A 19,945-nucleotide genomic window follows, 5' to 3' on the forward strand; every position below is an offset into this window, starting at 1 on the left:
TAAATTTCTCTAATAATTATAATATGCAGGTAGAGCTGAGAACCGTTAATATAGAACTTAGGTTATCATCTTTCTGTGTTAAATTCATAAATTAATTAATATTATAATTAAATGGTATATTTTTAAGTTTGTTCATTCATCAAATTCTTATTGACTACCTGTTATTCTCCAGAACTTTGGATAGATGCTTTTGTCTTTCCTACAGTGTTTAATTTGTTTTCAGTGAATAAGACATTATGGAATTATTTAGACATCAGAAACAACATGCTGGAAAGCTGAATTTACTACTCTAGTCTACAACTGTACCTTCATCTGGATAACATGAGACTTTCTTTACTTTCTGCATTTCTTCCTTTTCTTTTCTTCCCAAAGAAAATCTATGTGGTCATTATGTGGATCTTAAATGTATTATGTCATCAATTTATTCCAATATGTATTTGAGAAGCCCCTACTATGTTTCAGGTTCTGTGGAAACAACTTCTTTCATGACTCACACTCATGAGGTGGGAGGTGAAGGGGGCACGTACAGGTGTGTGTGATGTGGTGCACGTGATGCTATAGGAGTGGGTAGCGGCAGATAAACATGGTTGAACAAACACATTCATTGAGGAGGGTCAGGGTGTGTTTCTCCAAGGAAGTTACATCTTATATGAGCCAAGACAAGAGAAGGAAGAACATTTCTGGTAAAGAAAAGGATATATGGGGAAAAAAAGCAGAGGCATAAGAGAACATGGCTGCCAACACGGTTGTAGCGTGTGGTGGAGGGATGAGGCCTCCCTGACTCTCCTTACTACATCACCAAGCATCTTCCCAGCCAGTTTGCCAAACCCTTGAACAACCCGGGGAATTCATCCGAATATAACTTACAGTCAGCCATCTGTAAGGATGGTTCCGCATCCATGGGTTCAACCAACCTCGGATCATGTAGTAATGTAGTGTTTACTATTGAAAGATATCCACGTGTAAGTGGACCCATGAGTTTCAAACCTGCATTGTTCGGGGATCAACTCTATTAAGTTTTCTTCTGAAGAAAATGGGAAGCCACTGAAAGGTTATGCAGTATCACATTGTGATTTAATCAGTCCTTCTTCACATATAGAAATTATACCCCTGTATGTAAATATATTCTTAAATTAATCAGTTGAATTTCCCTGTAAAATTATTTGAAGTTCTCTACTGCTTTTGGAAAAAAAAGAGTTGGTGGTAGGGGTATTGTAGCCAAACAAGTCTGTAGTCTCTAGGTAGCAAAGCTCAAAAACCTAGACAACCTATTTACTGTATTTTAGTGGCTTTAGTTGAAGATTTTACTCTTATTTTAGGAGATTAGTTTTTAAATTTTCTCATAACAATGCCAAGTGATGTACTTAATGCACTTTCAATGCAGAAACTAGAGATAGGAATTTGAGACTCAACTATCTTTAGGTGATATTTCAAGTCATGAGATGTGGATTTTTATCCTTTTTTTTTTATCACTGTGGTATCCCTGGTGTCTGAAACAGTGCCTGGCATGCAGTAGGCACTCAGAATGTTTCTTGAGTGCCGGAATGACTAAAATGTTCAGAGGCCCTTTGTTGTTAAGATTAATTTAATATCAAAATATAGTGATGATAAATTATGCTAGCTAATATTTACTGAATACTAACATATACTAAGCACTGTTCTTAGAGCTCTTATATATTTCATTTAATCTTCATAACAATTTTATGAAGTAGTATTATTATCCTGTTTTACAAATGATGAAACTAAGGCACAGAGAAATAAAGGGACTTGCTAAGGCCTCATAGCTAATAAATGATGAAGTTAGAACTTGAACCCATGTAGCCAGACTCCAGAGCCTGGTCTCCTAACCTTACATCATCCACCAGGGATAGAAGGCAGTGCATCTGGCAACTCTGGAGGGCTATTATGGAAGGCAAATAAGCAGCAAGCCAGAATTGTAGACCCATGAAAGACTATAAGGATGGGTGATTCTCCACTGTTGATCCTCTAATCCCAGAAGAGATGCATCACATTTTCTGCCCCGAAGTTTATGTCTTTCACATTGTTTACAACTTCGTTCCAGTGGCTTTGTTTTTCATAAATTGCACATATTCACTGCTTCTTTTGAAAGCTTTTCTGGAGACATTACTCAGTCCATTTGAGGGAAGCCCTGAAAACCTGAATCTGCTTTCTCAATATGGCTATTAATGCTATTGCTAAAGAATTTATTTTGCAAATGGGAATTCAAAATAATGAACTTTCTCTTGCACAACTTCACTGGAGTAAATGATCATTTATCTTCAGAAAGAACAAATGAGTTTCCATGAAGGAGAATAAGAGACTAAGCTTCCAAAATGTCCGTGTGGAGAAGATGGAGTGCTCAGGGCCTGATCGCTTGCTGATGCTGTTGACTATGGCCTCTCCTCTGTGACTCTTTTGATCTTTTGTTTGATTTTTGTTCTTAAGTTGAGCATTAATGACTTTTGTCTTTCCAGACTATCACTGAAAAACACAAGCTAAATGTTCCTGAGACCATGACCGAGGTTCTTGATGTTTCTGATGAAGAGGGTAAGACTTTTATTCATTCTCCTATGACATCTGTCATGGTCTTACACAAAGGAAACCATCCATTTTTTCAGGGAACAAGCTGGTACGGTGGATGTGGATGACAGCATCTTAGCACTTAAAGTAACCTTTTCACCTTTGTTTCAGTACATTTACTTTTTCAATTTGGGGGAGGGAGGATTTTGTTTATATATTTTCAACTGGTGTTATCTTTAATGACTTACTAAATAACAGGACTAGGACAAGGGAGAGAAACTGGAAGTCGGCCATCTGTTAAGATATCTACCTGATAATACAATTATTGTTAATATGTTTTAACTATGCTAAATACTAAATACTATAACTATGCTAAAATACATTTTTTATTAAAATGCTTTAAAATAAAAGAACTTAACGTATACTCTATCAATGGTATATTGAGAAATCTCTGCTTTCTAATTGGTTCAAACATACAGAATATATTTTAAAACTAATATATAGAAAAAAATATATTTTAAAACTAATACATAGAAAAAAAGAGCCTTAGCGAAGGTTAAAAATAGTGCAGGAGTAAGTCATACAAATTCAACATAAGAATTTGATTCTTTAAGTCAGAAGAACTATATGCCCCCTATAGTTCTAGAGTTGATAAAAATTATCTAAGCCAGTGGATTTCAAAGGTCTGAGAAGCTCTACGAGGAGCACCAGGGACTGCCTTGGGGTGGGTATGGGACATCATGCTAGAGGTACTGCCAGAAGGGTTTCTAGCTCCCCACCTCTACTTCAACTAGAGTAGTTGACTTTTCTTGAACAAAAAGAAAAATCTGCTAAAAAAATCATGAATGCAGCACATAAAGTATGCAACCAAGTTTCAGTAGTGCAGCTATTGGTCAAGTTGTATATACATGACATGACATGTATACATGAATACATGTACATAAGTGTACATGTTTGAAAAATTATTGCCATACTGACCCTAGTAGTAGGCCCAATACTAACTGCTTTTATGGAGAAATATTAAAGTTATTTCTTTAGGTTCTTCAAGATATATTCAGAAGGTAAAACTTTACATTGAGATGCCCTTATTTGGAAACAATTTGTTAATTCACCTATCGGTAACAGACATTGAGTTGTCTCAGCTTTTATAAGAACTTACGACAAGAACAAACAAATGTTGGGTCAATGTACTATTGTAAGTAAATTAAAAGGTATTGCCAAAGCTAATGGTTCCAAGTATTTATTGTAATAATTTTGCGTTCCATCCTAATACTTGCCAATTTTCGGCATCCGTACGTGCACACTATATTTTGTTTCGTGTGATCTTCTTTCTTATCTTCACTTACATGTTGAACAGCCTTTAAACAGTTTGGTGACCACTTTATTGATGGGGAAGTGCTTAGTGATTCAGGTACCTTTAGAGGAAATTGTTGAAGTGAAAGTTTGTCTTTGCTTTTAATTTTTCTTAACTGGCTAGAAGCAACTAGCTTAATATTTAAATCTGGGTGCCTAATACTAATCTAGTGGTTTTTTAAATAGCGTGTGTAATATGAGTGGAATTGCTTATGTGTGCATTTGGGTGTGTGGATTTTTATTAACTTGGAAGCTTAACACTATGAATTGCTTATACTATTAATGATTTTTGAAACTATTATTGAGACCTATTACCATAATTAAATTATCTAATGAACATTATATAAATATTTTCCCAAAACTAATATTTCTTCTTAAAATACAAATTTAGAGAAAAATTAATTTTTGGATAAGTTGACATTGAATTAGCATGAACATGTTAACAACTACGTTAGGCTACTTGATAGGCAGTCATCCCATTCCTGGATAAAGATATATTTTAGATGTGGTTAAAAATATATTAAGTTAGTAGTTATAATCTAATTTTTTAAAGTTAGCTAGGAATAAAGTAACCTTTAAATATTATTTAGGGGAAACTTTGGCATATAGGGAAAAATGAATAATATAAAATATTCTATCTAGCAAGAAGTTTCCAAAGTATATGTGGTACCACTTTAAGCAAACCTATTACATGAAAATCTAACTTTATAAATCAGATAAATTAGATAGTGATTATTTAATCTAAAAATAGTTATTTATTTCCAAAATAATTGTTAAAGAATTCCAATAGCTAATGCATCCAAAGTATTTACTGGGTTTTTAGAAATTCCATTTGTGTGAAACATCCTCTTGGACCTGCCCATTGCATAATATAAGACCTAGCTATAACATCTTGTATACTTTTGTTAAAACTATTATGTATTAAAAGTTATTAGTGATAAGAACTCTTGATTTGAGAGGAATGTTGGCTAATGATCAAGAATATCTTTCATGGTGATGGAGGAAGCTCTCCATGTCTAGATATGGGCAAAAACTTAACATTTTTCCCCAGAAAGAAATTCAAGTTGAATAATATTTTTGTATAGGATATGTCTGAGTTTTGTGAAGTAACTTTTTAGTACAAACAATTAGTATAAAGGAATTTGACTAGTTGACATTGCCAATCCTTTAATTTTTTGTGCTCTTCAAATGTTTTCACGGAACCTACCATCTTTTATATGGACAAAGTGCAGCCACATGTGTTTGGATAGTACTAGCCAGTCCCTGTTTTCTTTACAGCTCTACTATTTTAATGATAGTCTATGTGTCAATACTCAGAAGAATATCCAAACCAAGTACAGATGTCCTTTCAGGCTAACTTGCTATAGTGAAGCATTCAGAATTTTCCACTCACAAATCCAATCAACAGATAGTGAAAGTGATGTTTTTGTGTGTAAAGCTCTATGACTACTACCATGGGGGAATCAAAAGTGAACATATATGGAGAGGTAATGTATAAATTAATGAAGCATAACTAAAGGCACTATGTCATCTGCTTTTCATATCTGCCTGGGAAAATCTGGAGAGGGAGAGACCTAGCACAGTCTCAAGGAACTGCTGAAAGCTGAGAGATAAATAGGAGGGTGGCACAGGTTTTAGGGAGTGGAGAAGGAACAGTATGGGAAGGTCCCGAGATGGGAAAGGGCAAGAGAGAGACACAGAGTGACAAAATAATCTAGTCATTCATTTTGGCCGATGCATTAAAACACACGGGGCTTCGCTGTGGAATGTTTGGATTCTCAACTGAAAAGTCAAGGAAATTAGGATGTGTTAAAGAGATTTCAGTTAATGATTGAAACAATTAAATCTGTTTTGTCCAAAGATTAAATCAGCAGCGGCACACGAAGGAGTGCATTGGGATGAAATTGGAAGGAAGCAGGTATCTGAGGGAAGAGAAAGCATTTACTAGACCTCACAATGCTAGGTGCATTGTCTCATTTAATCCCTACAGCATCCATATGGGATAGGCTATGGATTTCCCCTCATTTGTTTTTCAGGTGAGAAAGGCTCACCTGAAGATGAGGAGGCTGAGGCTTAAACACGTTAAGTAGTTTGTTCAGTGGCACAGAGCTACTAAGTGGTGAATGTGGAATCTAAACCCGCTTTGAAAGCTGTTGTAATAGCTCAGTCATGATGTAAATGAGTCCTGATGGAGCAAAATGGCAGAGAAATGGAAGAAAAAGAGAAATGGGAATTCAGTCTCAGAATATTCTACTGTGTAGACTCAAACAAAGCTGTAAATGTAATCCTCTACATCTTCATAGGATCCTGAGCTGACTCCTGTCTTTGATGACTCAGCTCCATAGCCATAAATTGTATGGTAGGGCTCAGGGGTTATACACCTGTGTAACTAAATTACCTGTGGAAATGTGACCCATGTATCCCTTATACTCAGAGATTTGTGAGTGGGTGGTGTGCATAAACTTCTGCATTCGTTCTCTGGGACGATGTGTACTAATAATCAAGAGAACTCCAGAATGACTGAGTGTTGGGGTGAAATACGGAGGCACATCTCCCTTCTCCTTTTGACATACTTCCACTGTGGACACTTGACGTTAGTGGGGCTCCACACCCGAGGTTTCAGTCCTTTACCCACTTATCAGCAGAAGCGCTGAGCATTCTTAAGAGAGAGAGAGCTCAGTGACATGTCAGAGAATCTCCTTCTTCCCAGCACTGTGAAGAGTTGTCAGAATGAAGAATCCTTGGGACCTTCCCACTTTATCTTAATTTATTCCTATACTCTTGTGATCTGTGTCTTATAGAGGCTGGTCATGGCTAAATGTGCCTCTATCACTGAGGAATCTTGTAGTTTCCAGATATTAAAACATGAAACTTTAAAAGCAAGTGATACATCAATGCTCTACAATTAGTAGGAAAGGGTTTTCATAAAATTGGAAAGATTGGAGAATACAATGAAAAAAGTTAAGTCCTAAAACCTGGAAGTCAGAATTCTATTAAGTAAGTAAATATGTAATGGCAGGGAAGGGGTTGTTCAAGTATAGGAAACAAAAAGGAAATTCACTTTAGATTTGTTATGATGCAAAAAAATAGGGTTTGCTCTTTGTTTATTTGTTTTACATCAAATAAGTTGATAAAAGAAAGTATGTTAGGGTATAACCATTCTTTCATAAGCTTTCTGAGTTATGCAGAATTCTTTCCAAGCCTGATAGAACTGTACTCAAACAAGAGTTAAATATTAAAATTCAAAATCTTATTTGAAGATAGCAGACAACGTATCTAGGAAGATGAAAGAAGATGAGGATTTAAAGGCCGGGATAGGCTAGCCTTGGACTGTAGAGGTCGTCTCACTTACCAAGATGAAAGGCAAGGATATGATTATCTTATTTTTTGGACACATTAATAACATTTAAAATGTTGAGCTGTATTATATTTTTCCCAAATTGATTTTTCATTTTCTACAGGCATTTCTACTTTCCATCCCACACTGCAGATAATGTACTATTGCATAGCATGCTTTATACACACATATCCTGGGAGAGACATTTTATGGTAGCCCTGGTGAGATTAGTACCTGAACAGGTACGTTTCCAGCTAATTCCAACATTGGGTTAGCATCTGGCCACTGACAACAGCATTTAGGGATTTTGCATCTTTGGGCCATTTCTCTCTGAGACATAATCAAGACATCAGGATATACACCTAAGGCCACCATAGGTGTCCCCAAACCCCTAAACTTCACATTTGGTAACACGGAACCTAGGAGGGGGTTTTTTAATGTAGCAGCTGTCTTAGTCAGATAGCATTGTAATAAAGCCATCAAAATGCAGAAATGAGGGAGAATGTAAAGGACATCCACTATTTCACAGAACTCAGTGTAATCAGGGGTTTTGAAATTGTACGTTGACTCCACACCAGAGGCACACAACTTGATACATTTGATTAAAAATGTACTCTTCCAGTTGCTTTCCTTCTGTCTTATAGTAAGTTTCTTTATGCGCAAGAGGGGGAAAGCTAAGTTCATGTAGTTTGTTTGCATCTTTTACAAGATAAAACTGCCGGTGCTGGGCCTTGCTTCTCCATACTGGGAGTCAATCCAGCTAGATTTCCTTCTTTTTTCTTTCCTTCACTCTTATAAACCTTCTCTTTACCAAGGAACAACAAGAGGGGAAGATGAGAGGAATAAGACAGAAAACTTGAAGTGTAGGCCCTACTGTATTAAGGAGTTTTGAGTAATTTTAAGGACCAAGAAATTGAAACTTATTTTGAGTTGTCTTTGTTCTCTGTAACCATCTTGGTTGCTAAGAGACTGTGGTGAGAACTGGCAAATTAGGAGAAGCAAGATGAAATGCAAAAGCAGATTGACTCTGAAGATGGGCAGGATGCCCTAATCTGGGTGAAATTAGGAATTAGATGCTAGAAAGCAAAGCTCAATTATTTTAGATTCTTGGGGATTAGGTGTGGGGGGGGTAGTAGAGTGGGGAATAGAGAAAGAGAGAGAGAGTATATTCAAGCAGGCTTTGGGGTTTTACATAGTTTTGTAGGCCTCTTGCTCAAGGGATCCATAAGGTACAGCTTGTATTATATGACATCCTGCATTCAGTCATTCCCTTCACTTTTTCATAAATAAGACTAGGCTTAGTTTTCTCAAAAGTTAACAGGACGTGCATATTTTTTTCTGAAAATAATTTAGGCTTATATCCAAACCAGACAATACCTGTGTTTTGGTAAACCAAGTCTTAGGATTGATCTTAGAATTTTTTTTTTCTCCCAGAAATAAAGCAATGGGGATCCCAACTTATTTCACTCATAAAAATACTCCTATATAAAGATTTACCAATTAAACAAGAAGGGAGAAATAGTGGAACACATAAGTCCCACAAGTCCTATAATAAAATGTCCAAGCTTCACGATCTTGTCACTCTGTTCAGACACCAGCTTTCTTCCTGGACTTTCTGCCATTGCTCACCAGCATGGACGCTGACTAGTGCTAAGTTATTCCACTTAGTATTCTCTAAGTAAGTAATGCGTATTACTCTTTTATTCATACTGTTTTTACTGCCCTCCATGACCCTTTACACACTAGCCTCTCACCTGAAATACCATCATCTCTGCCCATCAAAATTGCTCCCAAGCAATTGACCAGCTCCCATTCCTTCTTCAGTGATTCCTTCTCCAGCTTCCTTGGGAATTTCCTAGGGCTACCGCAGCAAATTACCACAAGCTGGTGGCTCAGATTCATTCTCTTACAGATCTGGAGGCTGGAAGTCCATGGTGGGACCATGCTAAGCTCCGAAGGCTCTAGGAAAGAACCCTTTCTCGCCTCTTCCAGCTTCTGTGCCTGTCAGCAATCCTTGGTGTTCCTTGGCTTGTAGACACGTCACTCCAACCTCTGCCTTCACATGGCCTTCTCCTCTTTGTCTCTGTGTGTCCTTCTCTTCCTCTTGTAAAAAACACCGTCATTGCAATTATCCAGTATGATCTCGTCTAAATCCTTACTTTACTTACATCTACAAGGACCCTATCTCCACATAAGACCACATCCTGGGCTTCCATGTAGACATGAAATTTGGGGGCAGGGGAGACATTACTCAACCCACTACATTATTCTAAAGTGATCTCTCCCTCGTCTGACCTTTTTGGTTCTTAAAGTTCACCAACATCATGCATTTCATGTTCATCTATATTGTTATTTATCCCTGGATCGCTGCTATTGCTGCATCGTGTTTTGTGAGGGAACACTTTGAAGAAGAGAATATATACAAGAGTTGGGGGGAACCACTTTAACAAAATTAATTTTAAAAACGTATTCATGTTTTCATTAGAGTTGTCAGATTTATGAAATATTTAAACAGTACAATTATATTTTTCTTTAAATTTTTCAAAAATTATTCTGCATAAATGAAATTTAGCTCATATTTCATTGGTGTGTCAACACTTAGATCATTTTGTATTGATAAAAATAATAACTGGCGATTATTATATTCCAGAACTCTGTTATAATCCTTATATGTTACTTAATTCAGATAACTGACACGTGAGATAGATTATTAGTATCATTCCCATTTTCTTCTTGTGGAAACTGAGGCTTAGGAAGATTAACTGGCCCGTAAGTAGTAGAATTAGAATTTGAACCCAGGTCTATCTGATTTTAAAGACTAAACTTTTAATAACTACTCTGTGTAGCCTAATTCACTTAGCTAAAACTAAATAAATATCTAATGATTTCACTGAGGAGCAATAAAAGTAATTTTAATGATGAGATTTGTAACTGCCAAATATTAAATGCATTGACTTTGAGAAAAAAATTTAGTGGTGAATAAGTTACATTTCTATTTACTGGAAGGTCTTTTGTTCAAACTGTCTTTGCCTTTAAGTAATTTGGAGAGCTAATAGTCTTGATTATGGGCTCTTAAGATCATATATACAGGGAAGTAATGAGATGCTGAAAACGTATTCCTCTTAAAAGTCTTTAATGCTGTATCTTTATAAATAAATTAGTATTGATTTAGAACACTTATTTTAAACAGATGAGATTAAAATAAAAATTTAATTATAGGAATGAACTACATTCTTTCACATTTTCCCTTACATTGGTTATCAGGCTTTCAGTGTGTGATTAGTACGCTTAAAGGATCATCAAAAATTGTTTCTCTCAGCTAAATTATTCCCCCTTTCCCCTGAGTACTAATGCCTCATGCCCCATCCCAGCACATTAATGGTATGGAGAGCATTTCTGTGAATGAGGTATTATTTATTGAATTTCCTGAAATGTGTATTTTTAAAAGTGTTCTATTCCAGTTCACGGGCAGGGAATGTACTCGTACCATCTGTGCTTCCAAATGAGAGCTACAACACTTAGTCATCGCTTTTGGCCACTGCTTAATTATTATCTATCTCACTTTTTTCCCTGTACTTCACTTTTGGGAAACCATCTAGTTTCCAACAAAGCATCCTTTTTATGCTCCGTAATGATTTTAAAATTAAATTCCAGGTTGTTTATTACAATGTCATAATCTGTCTACTTCATTCTAGTGTTCTTTCCCTAATGTGCATATTTTGCTAATTTTATGTCATATTGTTCCATTTAATACACCTCTTATTTGTTTTAGAGCAGTAGGTATTTCTTAGCATATTGTCAATTACATGAAAAGACTGTTAATGCTGGACATTATGTACAAAATTATTGATACTATAGACAGAAGCTAAGTTGTCTACATATTGTGCTAATTGCTAAGTTAAATATAAAGCTATAAATCAGCTATCATGATAAATCAGCTATCGGGTTAAAGAAATGAGTAAAGAAAATTGATATTAAAAGAATTCCAATTCAGGTAATTATTTCTTCTTAGTAGGTAATAGGAAAATGGGTCAAATATTGTTTACCTGAGTTTTAGCGCTCTTCAGCTGCATGTGTTCTGTTTTTGTTTTTTTTTCTAGCGTGCAGTGTTTCAGTGATGTCAGTGCTATTATGCTGATTTCTTCACAATCATAATCATGTTTTGTAGTCGATATTACATTCAACAAGTAATTCTCCATCTTTCTCTGATTGCTTCAAGGTGATGACACGATGACAGGTGATGGGGGAGAGTACCTTAGACCTGAGGATCTAAAAGAACTGGGTGATGACTCCCTACCTAGCAGTCAGTTCCTGGATGGGATGAATTACCTGAGATACAGCTTGGAGGGAGGACGCTCTGACAGGTATTCACATAAAGCTTTCCCTTGATATCAGAAGTGAGTGCAACACACTTTTATGATAATAATAAAAAAAGTAGACACCATTATTGACACTCTATAGGTATCTCACTACTCTCAGCAGTTAGCATGTTATCTTACTGCATTCTCTAACAACTTCAAGTGTCCATTTTAAAGGAAACTGAGACCTAGAGAGATTAAGTAGTTTAGTAGGAGTCAAGCATTGTAAGAATCAGAGCCATGATCAGTAAAAAGCTCTGAACCATTAAAATATGATATTTTTTATCATCTGCAACTTTTTTCTCTAGGCGAATTAAAAGGCCAGTTTTGCCTTATGGACACTCTTACTAAACGGCAGTTATAAGATCCTCCCAATCTCCTTGGGGTTTTCTGTTAGGGCCATAGTTTCTGTGAACAAAAGTATGTTGTGAAGAAGGATTAAAAGGTAACAAATTGAGAAGGAAATGTTGGCTGGAACTGATTTTTTCATGCAAAAGAATCAGAACGGAATCCCTAAAGAGCCTGGATACCAAAAGCAATGATAGCAAAATCTGAAGGAGCCCAGATTTTATAGCCAAATCCAGGGAGGTTTATATTACATTCTGAAATATACAATCAATTTTTGGGGTTATTACTAACTAGCACACCAGGTGTTTATTATTTTTTGAGGTAAACTGATTAAGAACATTCCTTGGAGCCTCATCAAAAGTATGACTGTCAATTTAGGTTAAGCATGTGGTTGTACATATAGTGTAATGTCTTTTGCTAATCAATTATCTTAGGTTTATAACTTTAATATTGGCTCTATTCTTGGCTGTATCCAGCACATTTGGAGTGTAAGAAATAAATGCCTTAAAGAGTAGTCAATTCTGAATGGGGAATTAGCAAAAACAAGCTTTTCTTGGGCCTTTCCCTTGAGTACTAATGCCTCCCTCCTATCTTTTTTTTTTTAAAAAGCAATTCAGTGTGCGTGTAATGAGTGCCTTTCTGGGCTGGCTTTGTGGTGGGTACCAGAGGTACAAACGTGACTAATATGTAATTGCTAAATTCAGAATCTAATGGAGTGAGAGAGAGATGAAGCTAGTGGTACCCACAGAGTGCAACTGGAGCCCTGAGGCTCAGGCTTCCTGGAGGGAATGAGCCCAAACCGAGACAGAATAATAGTGATGATGGTGAAGAAAGGTGGGGAGGGTATTTGAAGCCTTAAATAAGGTGAGCAAAGGCTCGTGGTGTATGAGAGAAACAGAATAGTGCAGTGTGGCTGGAGTGTAAGTATGAAGGAGGGGAGGTCACATTTACATTTCGGATGGATCCCTCTGACCGTGATATAGAGGATGAATTTTAGAGGAAAGTTGTCAAAGGGCTAAACTTGGCAGTATCAACCACCTGAGAAATTATTGCGGTAATGTTCGCTGAAGTTGCTAGGATACGACTTGAACTCTAACCTGGGTGGTAGCAGTCATGGGGAGAGTTTTAGAAATGAAAAATTTGAGAACATATCTGTGAGGTAAAACTGGCCAGATCTGACGATGGATTTCATGGGGTGGGTGAAGAAGAGGAAGGAGACTTGATTGGCTCCTTGGCTTCAATGACTTAGGTAGCGAGTGGTCCTTGGGATCAGGGTACACAGGGAGGAGCCGTTTGGCGGGTGAGGGTAGGGGAGCTTGTGATGGTGTCAGCGTTCTAGATATTGAATGTTGACACACTGATTGATTTGGGCCGCACAGTCTGAGATTCTTAAAAGGCTTCAAATTTCAATAAAGTGAAATGTTTATGGCTTTGCAAAAATTCATAATAAGCTATGAATAATCATATTACTGTTATCCAAAAATCCTTTTTTTTTTCGCAGCTTGATTTCTTTTACTAAGAGTAAGTGCTTGATTTGATCCTTTTGCCTTCTTTGAAAGTACTTAGTACTGAGAAAGATTTAGAACAATACTTTCTATAAGACAGGGGTCAGTGGTTAGAGGATTCTACCTAAACTGAATACTTCTCAGCTTGTAAAGACAGGAGATATGAAACATTGAAGACGTGAGCTGTTGTCCAGCTCCACACTTGCATTTCTAGAACACCAGATGTATTCATGCTCTCCAAGATGGAATTATAGTCAGTATCTCATTTTCATGATTGCAATGCAGTGTTTTATTTATTTTTTAAATTTTGCTTAGACAATTCAATATAAGTTACCTTTTTTCGGTAACCATTTTTTTCCTTTTCATTATTTCTTTATTTGGTGTGCTTTCAATAGTACCATGCCCAGGTAGGTATTACATAGCATGAAAACATGATTTTCCTGGATACATCCACATTTCCCTGCTCCCTGCTCAATGTATGTATGTGTGTGTGTGTGTGTGTGTGTGTGTGTGTGTGTCTGTCTGTCTGTCTTGGCAGGGGGTGCTTATATTCTAGAATTATGGATTTATTCTCAGATTAGGATTTTTATGTATTGAATGTCTATTCAAGCTAGAAGGGTGAGTATTTTACTAGAATCAGTCTGTGACAGGCCCCAGGCCTGACTGTTTTAACGGTCACAGCTCCACCTTGTGGTTGATAAAACATTAGCATGGCTTCCCCAAAAGGAACCTAATTAGCCTATGTATAGTTGGAGATGATTAAAAAAAAAAATGATTCAGATGCCTAAAATGTACCTGGATGCAGAAGAATAAAAATAGGTAAATTTTAATCACATTGAATAGAAACACAGTCAATTTGATTCGCTGGATTTTGTGTCCCTTTTATTTTATTATTACTCACAAATTAAAAATACTATTCAAATTCAATGCAAAACGCTAAATAACAATGAACCACAAAAGATTCTCCATGTATTAAATCAGACACATTGACATTTTTGGATATTCACTTGCTCAGTAGGTTTGAAAACACCATTCATTGGCTGTCTAATAAATATTGCAGCTTCCTAAGATAGTAATTATTATACTTTTCTGTGGAATTACAGACTTTGATACCACCTAATATGTGTCCAGAAACCAGTTGTATCATGGTGAAAAAAGTATAAATTTAAGATCATAAAAAACTCTTGGCCTATCCCTTAGCTAAACAGCAAGTAAAAATTTACACTTTTATGGATATGTGCTATTGCAGATTTATTAACTGAACAGCACCACCTCTGACTTACTGGAAAAAAAAAAAAAGGCAACTCTGTTGCAAAATATTTGAATTTGCTTGCACTGTTTTAAATCAGGGTAGGCAATTTCTGATCCAGAGACTTGAGTTATCCCAGACCTTTGTGCTGGTCATGATTCCTTTAGAGAGAATAATTTCTTTACTCTTGGAATATTCTTACTTCATATATTTCATTTAAGTAGATTCTATGACGTCATAGAAAAAAGATCAGTTAGAACTATAAACATTGATTAAATACCAATTAGCATTTTAGAAGGCAGTAAGCAGAGTGAACTAGAATAAAATCAGAGGATAGAGATATTTAGACATATAGTTTCAACTTATTCTCTCTCCCTCTGTCTCTCCAACTTTCCTCACTCTCTGTCTGCATCTTCTAATATCTTTTTCTCCCTACCCCAATCTCCTTTTTGTGGTCAGTCACTTTGTCTCTTTCTTTCCTTTCTTCTCCCCCTGTATTTCTTTCCTGTTGGGGCTCTAGGAAAGACAAAAAATAGCACCAACACCCCTTTGCTCCTGTTTCAAAACCAGTTGAAAGATAGACCCAGGTATTGGGTAGATGGATATCAGTAATCCACCTTTATTACTGATACACTGATTGCAGGATGTAGCTCTACATTCACAGCCAGATGAGCTCTTTATACCTCGTTCCTAAAGCAGACAGACATCCACCCAGTTGTGGTGCCTCCCTGAGAGTGGCCATTGAGACCTGGCTGCCTTTTTTTCAAAGTTTACACATTTACAGTGGTGGCAGCCACGTCACTGGGTCTTATTTGAGGTACCTTCTTTTTGCCATTCGAGTTGTTCCCGTCCAAGCTAAATTTCCATTTCCCCTTTGAGACCTGTGTTTCTACTATTCCAGTGCTGCCTTTAAGGGTTAATCTACGTAGTGACGACGTCTCTACTTGCTGTTATGAGCAGGCATCTTTACTCCTTTACTCCAGTGCCTGTTGGTCCTTTAGTACTGTTCATTCATACGAATCTAGCACTTTTAAATGTGTAAAGTCACCATCTGGATCTTTGAATTTTAAAGCTGAGGATAGAGATTAAGTAATTAACAAATCTGAGCCCAGCAGAACTAATGGGGGCAGATGGTTGAGCCTGTAGACACCATATCATTTCAAGAGGTTGACCTCTCTACTGTTTGCCCTCTCTTGGCTCAATTCAAAACAAAATAAAGGATAATAGAATTTAAGAGCTGTTGATCTTAGTGCTGCCTGGTACAAAACAATACAAGTGCAGGAAAAAAAAAATGCTCAGTCCACTTATTGAGACAAGCTTTTGCTGAGATTAAAAACCCCTTTCCCCAATAATTTAATCACCTTCCCATCCTCAATTTCAAGGTCACACCAAGGTTGGTCACAGCAGCCTGTTTATGAAGCGCACCATCAAAATCTAACTGCACAGCTGTAAAAACAGCTATAATATAAGCTGTTTCCAAGTGCCAGGACTAAAACCCCTGTGAATAGGTTTGCTAGGCATTCAGGCTGCTCCTGCCTTGGCCGTGTCAGGAGCCTCAATCTTCCCCAAGAGCTTATATAACATAAAATAGTATATTGTCAAATTCTATTTAGATTTGATTTTATTATAAACACAGATTAATATAGGTGTAAAAACATAGGATCAATTAAATATTTATTTTATTTTTTATTGACGTATATTTGATTATTTATTTATTTGGCCACACCATGTGGCATGTGGGATCTTAGTTCCCCAGCCAGAGATCGAACCCCTGTCCCCTGCATTGGGAGCGTGGAGTCTTAACCACTGGACTGCCAGGGAAGTCCCAGGATCAGACAGTTAAACTTTTTTTGATTCATGTCACTTACCCTCTAATATTCGGCATTTACTTTGGGGGCATAAATCCTACAGCAGAATAGGAGAAAGCCCCAAATTACTATGAATTATCTACCAAGTGATGATTTCCTCAAAAATAATTGAAGTTGGCAATATTGACACCTCATAAAGATGACAGTATATGGCTTACAAACTTAGGTATATTTGCAAAAGAAAATAGCTTCTGCTAATAAATATGCTAACTTGATGTTTAGTCCATAATTCTGTAGCGCTTCACTAGCCAAATACCTGCTAGCTAAACGTAAATGAAACCTTGCTTCTATCAATATTGTGAAAGTTTGCATATCTCTTTATTTTCCCCTATGGGCTTTGGGCTAATATTTTGAATACAGATCTTTAATACTTGGACTAACATGTATAAAATATAGTTTATTTAAGTTATCAATCTATTTGTCATTTGATTGTACAAATTGACTAGGAAGGAATGAAATTGCATCTATGCAAATGTCAAGGTTCACCAATTTCATTTGAGTATATAATTCAGAACTTTGAAATTCAGATTTATCAGAAGTGTAAAGCATTGATTATCAAGGCCTAAATCCCATTTTGAAGCCAAACCTCAGTTTTGGGTCAGTGTCTACTGGCAGTTCGTTTTCGTGCTGGCGGATGTGTGTGTTTTGTGGGATGGTCTTGGAAACAGTTTCTTGTGCTCTTGCATCTCATTGCCACAGCAACCAGCACTCTGTGGTGCTTCACTCACCACACACAGGACATGCACAAGGAACAGTGCTGTCCTTTGAAATAGCATTGTTGGAAACACCAGGGACAAACAGGAGGGACACCACTTCCGCAGGAAACATGCATCTGGCCACAGTTCATCTCACTCTGTAGCTTCCAGGGGTGTGCACGAACATTCAGTCATTCACAGTTGGAGGGGAGGAAAAAGAGGCGTGGAGAGAAAGGAAAATGAGTGAAAATGGAACCTGTGCTTTCATTTCATTCTCTCCAAGGGCTGTCTTATTCCCCTCCCCCGCCCCCTAATATTTTTCTTAGTTGCAGGGAGATTTACATTTAACACAGATTTAAGCAATCTATCCTGGAATTATTTTCTGTGTGAATTTCTTATACTGTCAGTAAGTAAGCTACAGTTGTTGGTTTCAAACATTTCTGGGAAGAAAATGAATCAGATTAGGAGTATCAAATTTTATCTTCTGGATTCCCTTGTGCCCTTGCCATTGAGTGGTAGGAACCAGTCAAAAGATACGTTAGTTTAGCTGTGGGACAGAGAGGTACGGCAACACAGAGACCTGTGTTTCCTTCTTCCACGGTTGCGATTTATGTCCCCCTGGAAGTTGCACTGTTAGCTAATAGCACGCTTTTTTCACTCTCCTGCTCGGCTCATCATTTCATCCTCCCAACCCTACTACTGCTGTTGGTATTTGACCATGACCTCCTGCCAACCTACCAGCCTTCGATCCTTCAGTTCCGACAGGTCTCACACCCTGAGCCATGCCTCATACCTGAGGGACAGTGCCATGATTGACGACACAGTTGTGATCCCCAGTCACCAGGTATGTGACTTTTTGCCTTCACATTTCTGCTTTCTGGAGAGCTTTTTAGCATTATCGGATGCCGGAAATGTCCAGAGGAAGTTTTTTAATCTAAAAAAAATTGTATTAATTCAGTTGATAATCTAGGATAAGGGATTTAAGAGTTTTTCTAAAACATAAAAAATGTTTGCTGCATTTTTCAGTGAGCAGACTTTTTCTAAAATAACATACTGCTTGTTTCTTCAGCTATACTGGATTCTTCCGGGTGGACATTATATATAAAACTCAATTCCTTTATAAAATCTCTATTAAAGGAAAATGTAAGGTAGGATGCATTTAAGGTAAAAGATGAAAGGTACAGGTTAAAATATGTCTCTCTATATTTAAAATTGTTTCTATTAGAAAAGATATAGAATTTGTTATGGAATATTTTCATTTTAGATATAATTTTATCAGCTTTGGCTGGATATAGGAAGTAGATGAACACCTACTCTTTTCAAAGACAATTACAGAAATGTGATCCTATATCAATAATATAATTTAAATGGGAATGCATTATAAAGATACATTTTAAATGCCTTGGTCTTCTATCATATTTTTAAATGAGCGTTTTTCCAGGTAATACCACTTTCCTGTCACGCCATTTTTTTAAAGTTCATTATATTTTAATTTAATTGAAGGAATGTCTTTTTATTAAATCCAGTGTTCTTTGTGTTTAGGTGTCAACTCTAGCCAAGGAGGCAGAAAGGAATTCTTATCGTCTAAGCTGGGGCACTGAGAACTTAGACAACGTGGCTCTTTCTTCCAGCCCTATTCATTCAGGGTAAGTAAATCAATATTATGCATCCAGATCGAGAGGTAAAAAGAGATGAGTGAAAATAACAGCTTTGTCCAGTAGCTTTAGCTGATGGCTAGCTTACAGGGGAAGTGACCTTTTTGAAAACTTGTCACTGCTTTATCCACCATGGACTCTATCCACACAAACAAACCAGCAAAAAGCGTCGAATTCAGCATAGAAGAACTGACCATTGTTTTCAAATAAGTCATAGAATTGCGTCAGACAGCTTGCTAACTAACCAGAGTATACCAGTGGCCTCCTTACTGTTCACATTTTTGTCTTTAAGATGGCCTTGAAAAGAGGGGCAAGATCATTTGCTTTTTTGAAATTTCTGTTTACTAAGATTAACTGACTAGTTTCATAAATGCCTTTGCTTATGTATTAATGCATTTAAAATCATGTTTACAGAAGTGTGAGTCATAAAAATGTATAGAGGAGTTCACAAGCTGTTTGAAGTAGGGATATTCTGAAAAGGAAAATTTGAATGCAACCCGTCAGGTTCTCAGTTATCTTTTAAAAGTCATCCAGATAATATATTTGCCACTACTTAAGAAATGCTGCCTATTTATATCAACTCATTAAAAAGTAGGGCTTTGAGTTAATAATTTTAAACATTCTTAAAGATCATCTTAAGTTATAAGAATTCAATTATGTGGAATATAAATTCCTTAAGGAGTTTTAAATTGTAAACTCTTCATGATTGCTTTTTTCCTTACATTTCAGTGGTGTCAAGTTGTATAGTATTTTCATAATTACATATAAACTTTTAAGATGTTTTTATTTAATCACTTTTAATCCCTGCCATATTTTATCTAACTAAATATAATATTTTGATTTAAATTATTATCCCAAACTCCTTTTCCATAATCCCCAGAACTATTTTTAGTAGATTCTTTCTTGTTCTGATTATTCTAAAATATTCTCCTTTCAGGAAAGCATTCTAAGATATTGTAGTTAAAAATGTTGTACTTCTTAGCCTGATCTTCTGTTAAAGGCTCGGAGAATGAATATAAAATTAGTTATTGAAAATAATCATAATACTCTTCTTTGT

The 19,945-nt window shown here is 36.5% G+C and overlaps 1 protein-coding gene across 50 annotated transcripts in view; it reads left to right on the plus strand.

The window, feature by feature from the left end:
- Nucleotides 1–19,945, plus strand: part of ANK2 (ankyrin 2) — a 683,094-nt gene that overhangs the window by 600,664 nt on the left and 62,485 nt on the right. For 47 of the 50 annotated variants that reach the window (XM_049708929.1, XM_049708962.1, XM_033437973.2 and 44 more), the window contains 4 exons: nucleotides 2,475–2,547; nucleotides 11,430–11,574; nucleotides 17,975–18,077; nucleotides 18,776–18,879. In XM_049708929.1, the coding sequence (XP_049564886.1) occupies nucleotides 2,475–2,547; nucleotides 11,430–11,574; nucleotides 17,975–18,077; nucleotides 18,776–18,879 (425 nt within the window). The remainder of the gene's footprint in view (nucleotides 1–2,474; nucleotides 2,548–11,429; nucleotides 11,575–17,974; nucleotides 18,078–18,775; nucleotides 18,880–19,945) is intronic. The other 3 variants (XM_049708947.1, XM_049708925.1, XM_049708943.1) reach the window with 1 other exon arrangement.

The sequence above is a fragment of the Orcinus orca genome, chromosome 4, assembly GCF_937001465.1.
Source record: "Orcinus orca chromosome 4, mOrcOrc1.1, whole genome shotgun sequence".
Taxonomy (NCBI): domain Eukaryota; kingdom Metazoa; phylum Chordata; class Mammalia; order Artiodactyla; family Delphinidae; genus Orcinus; species Orcinus orca.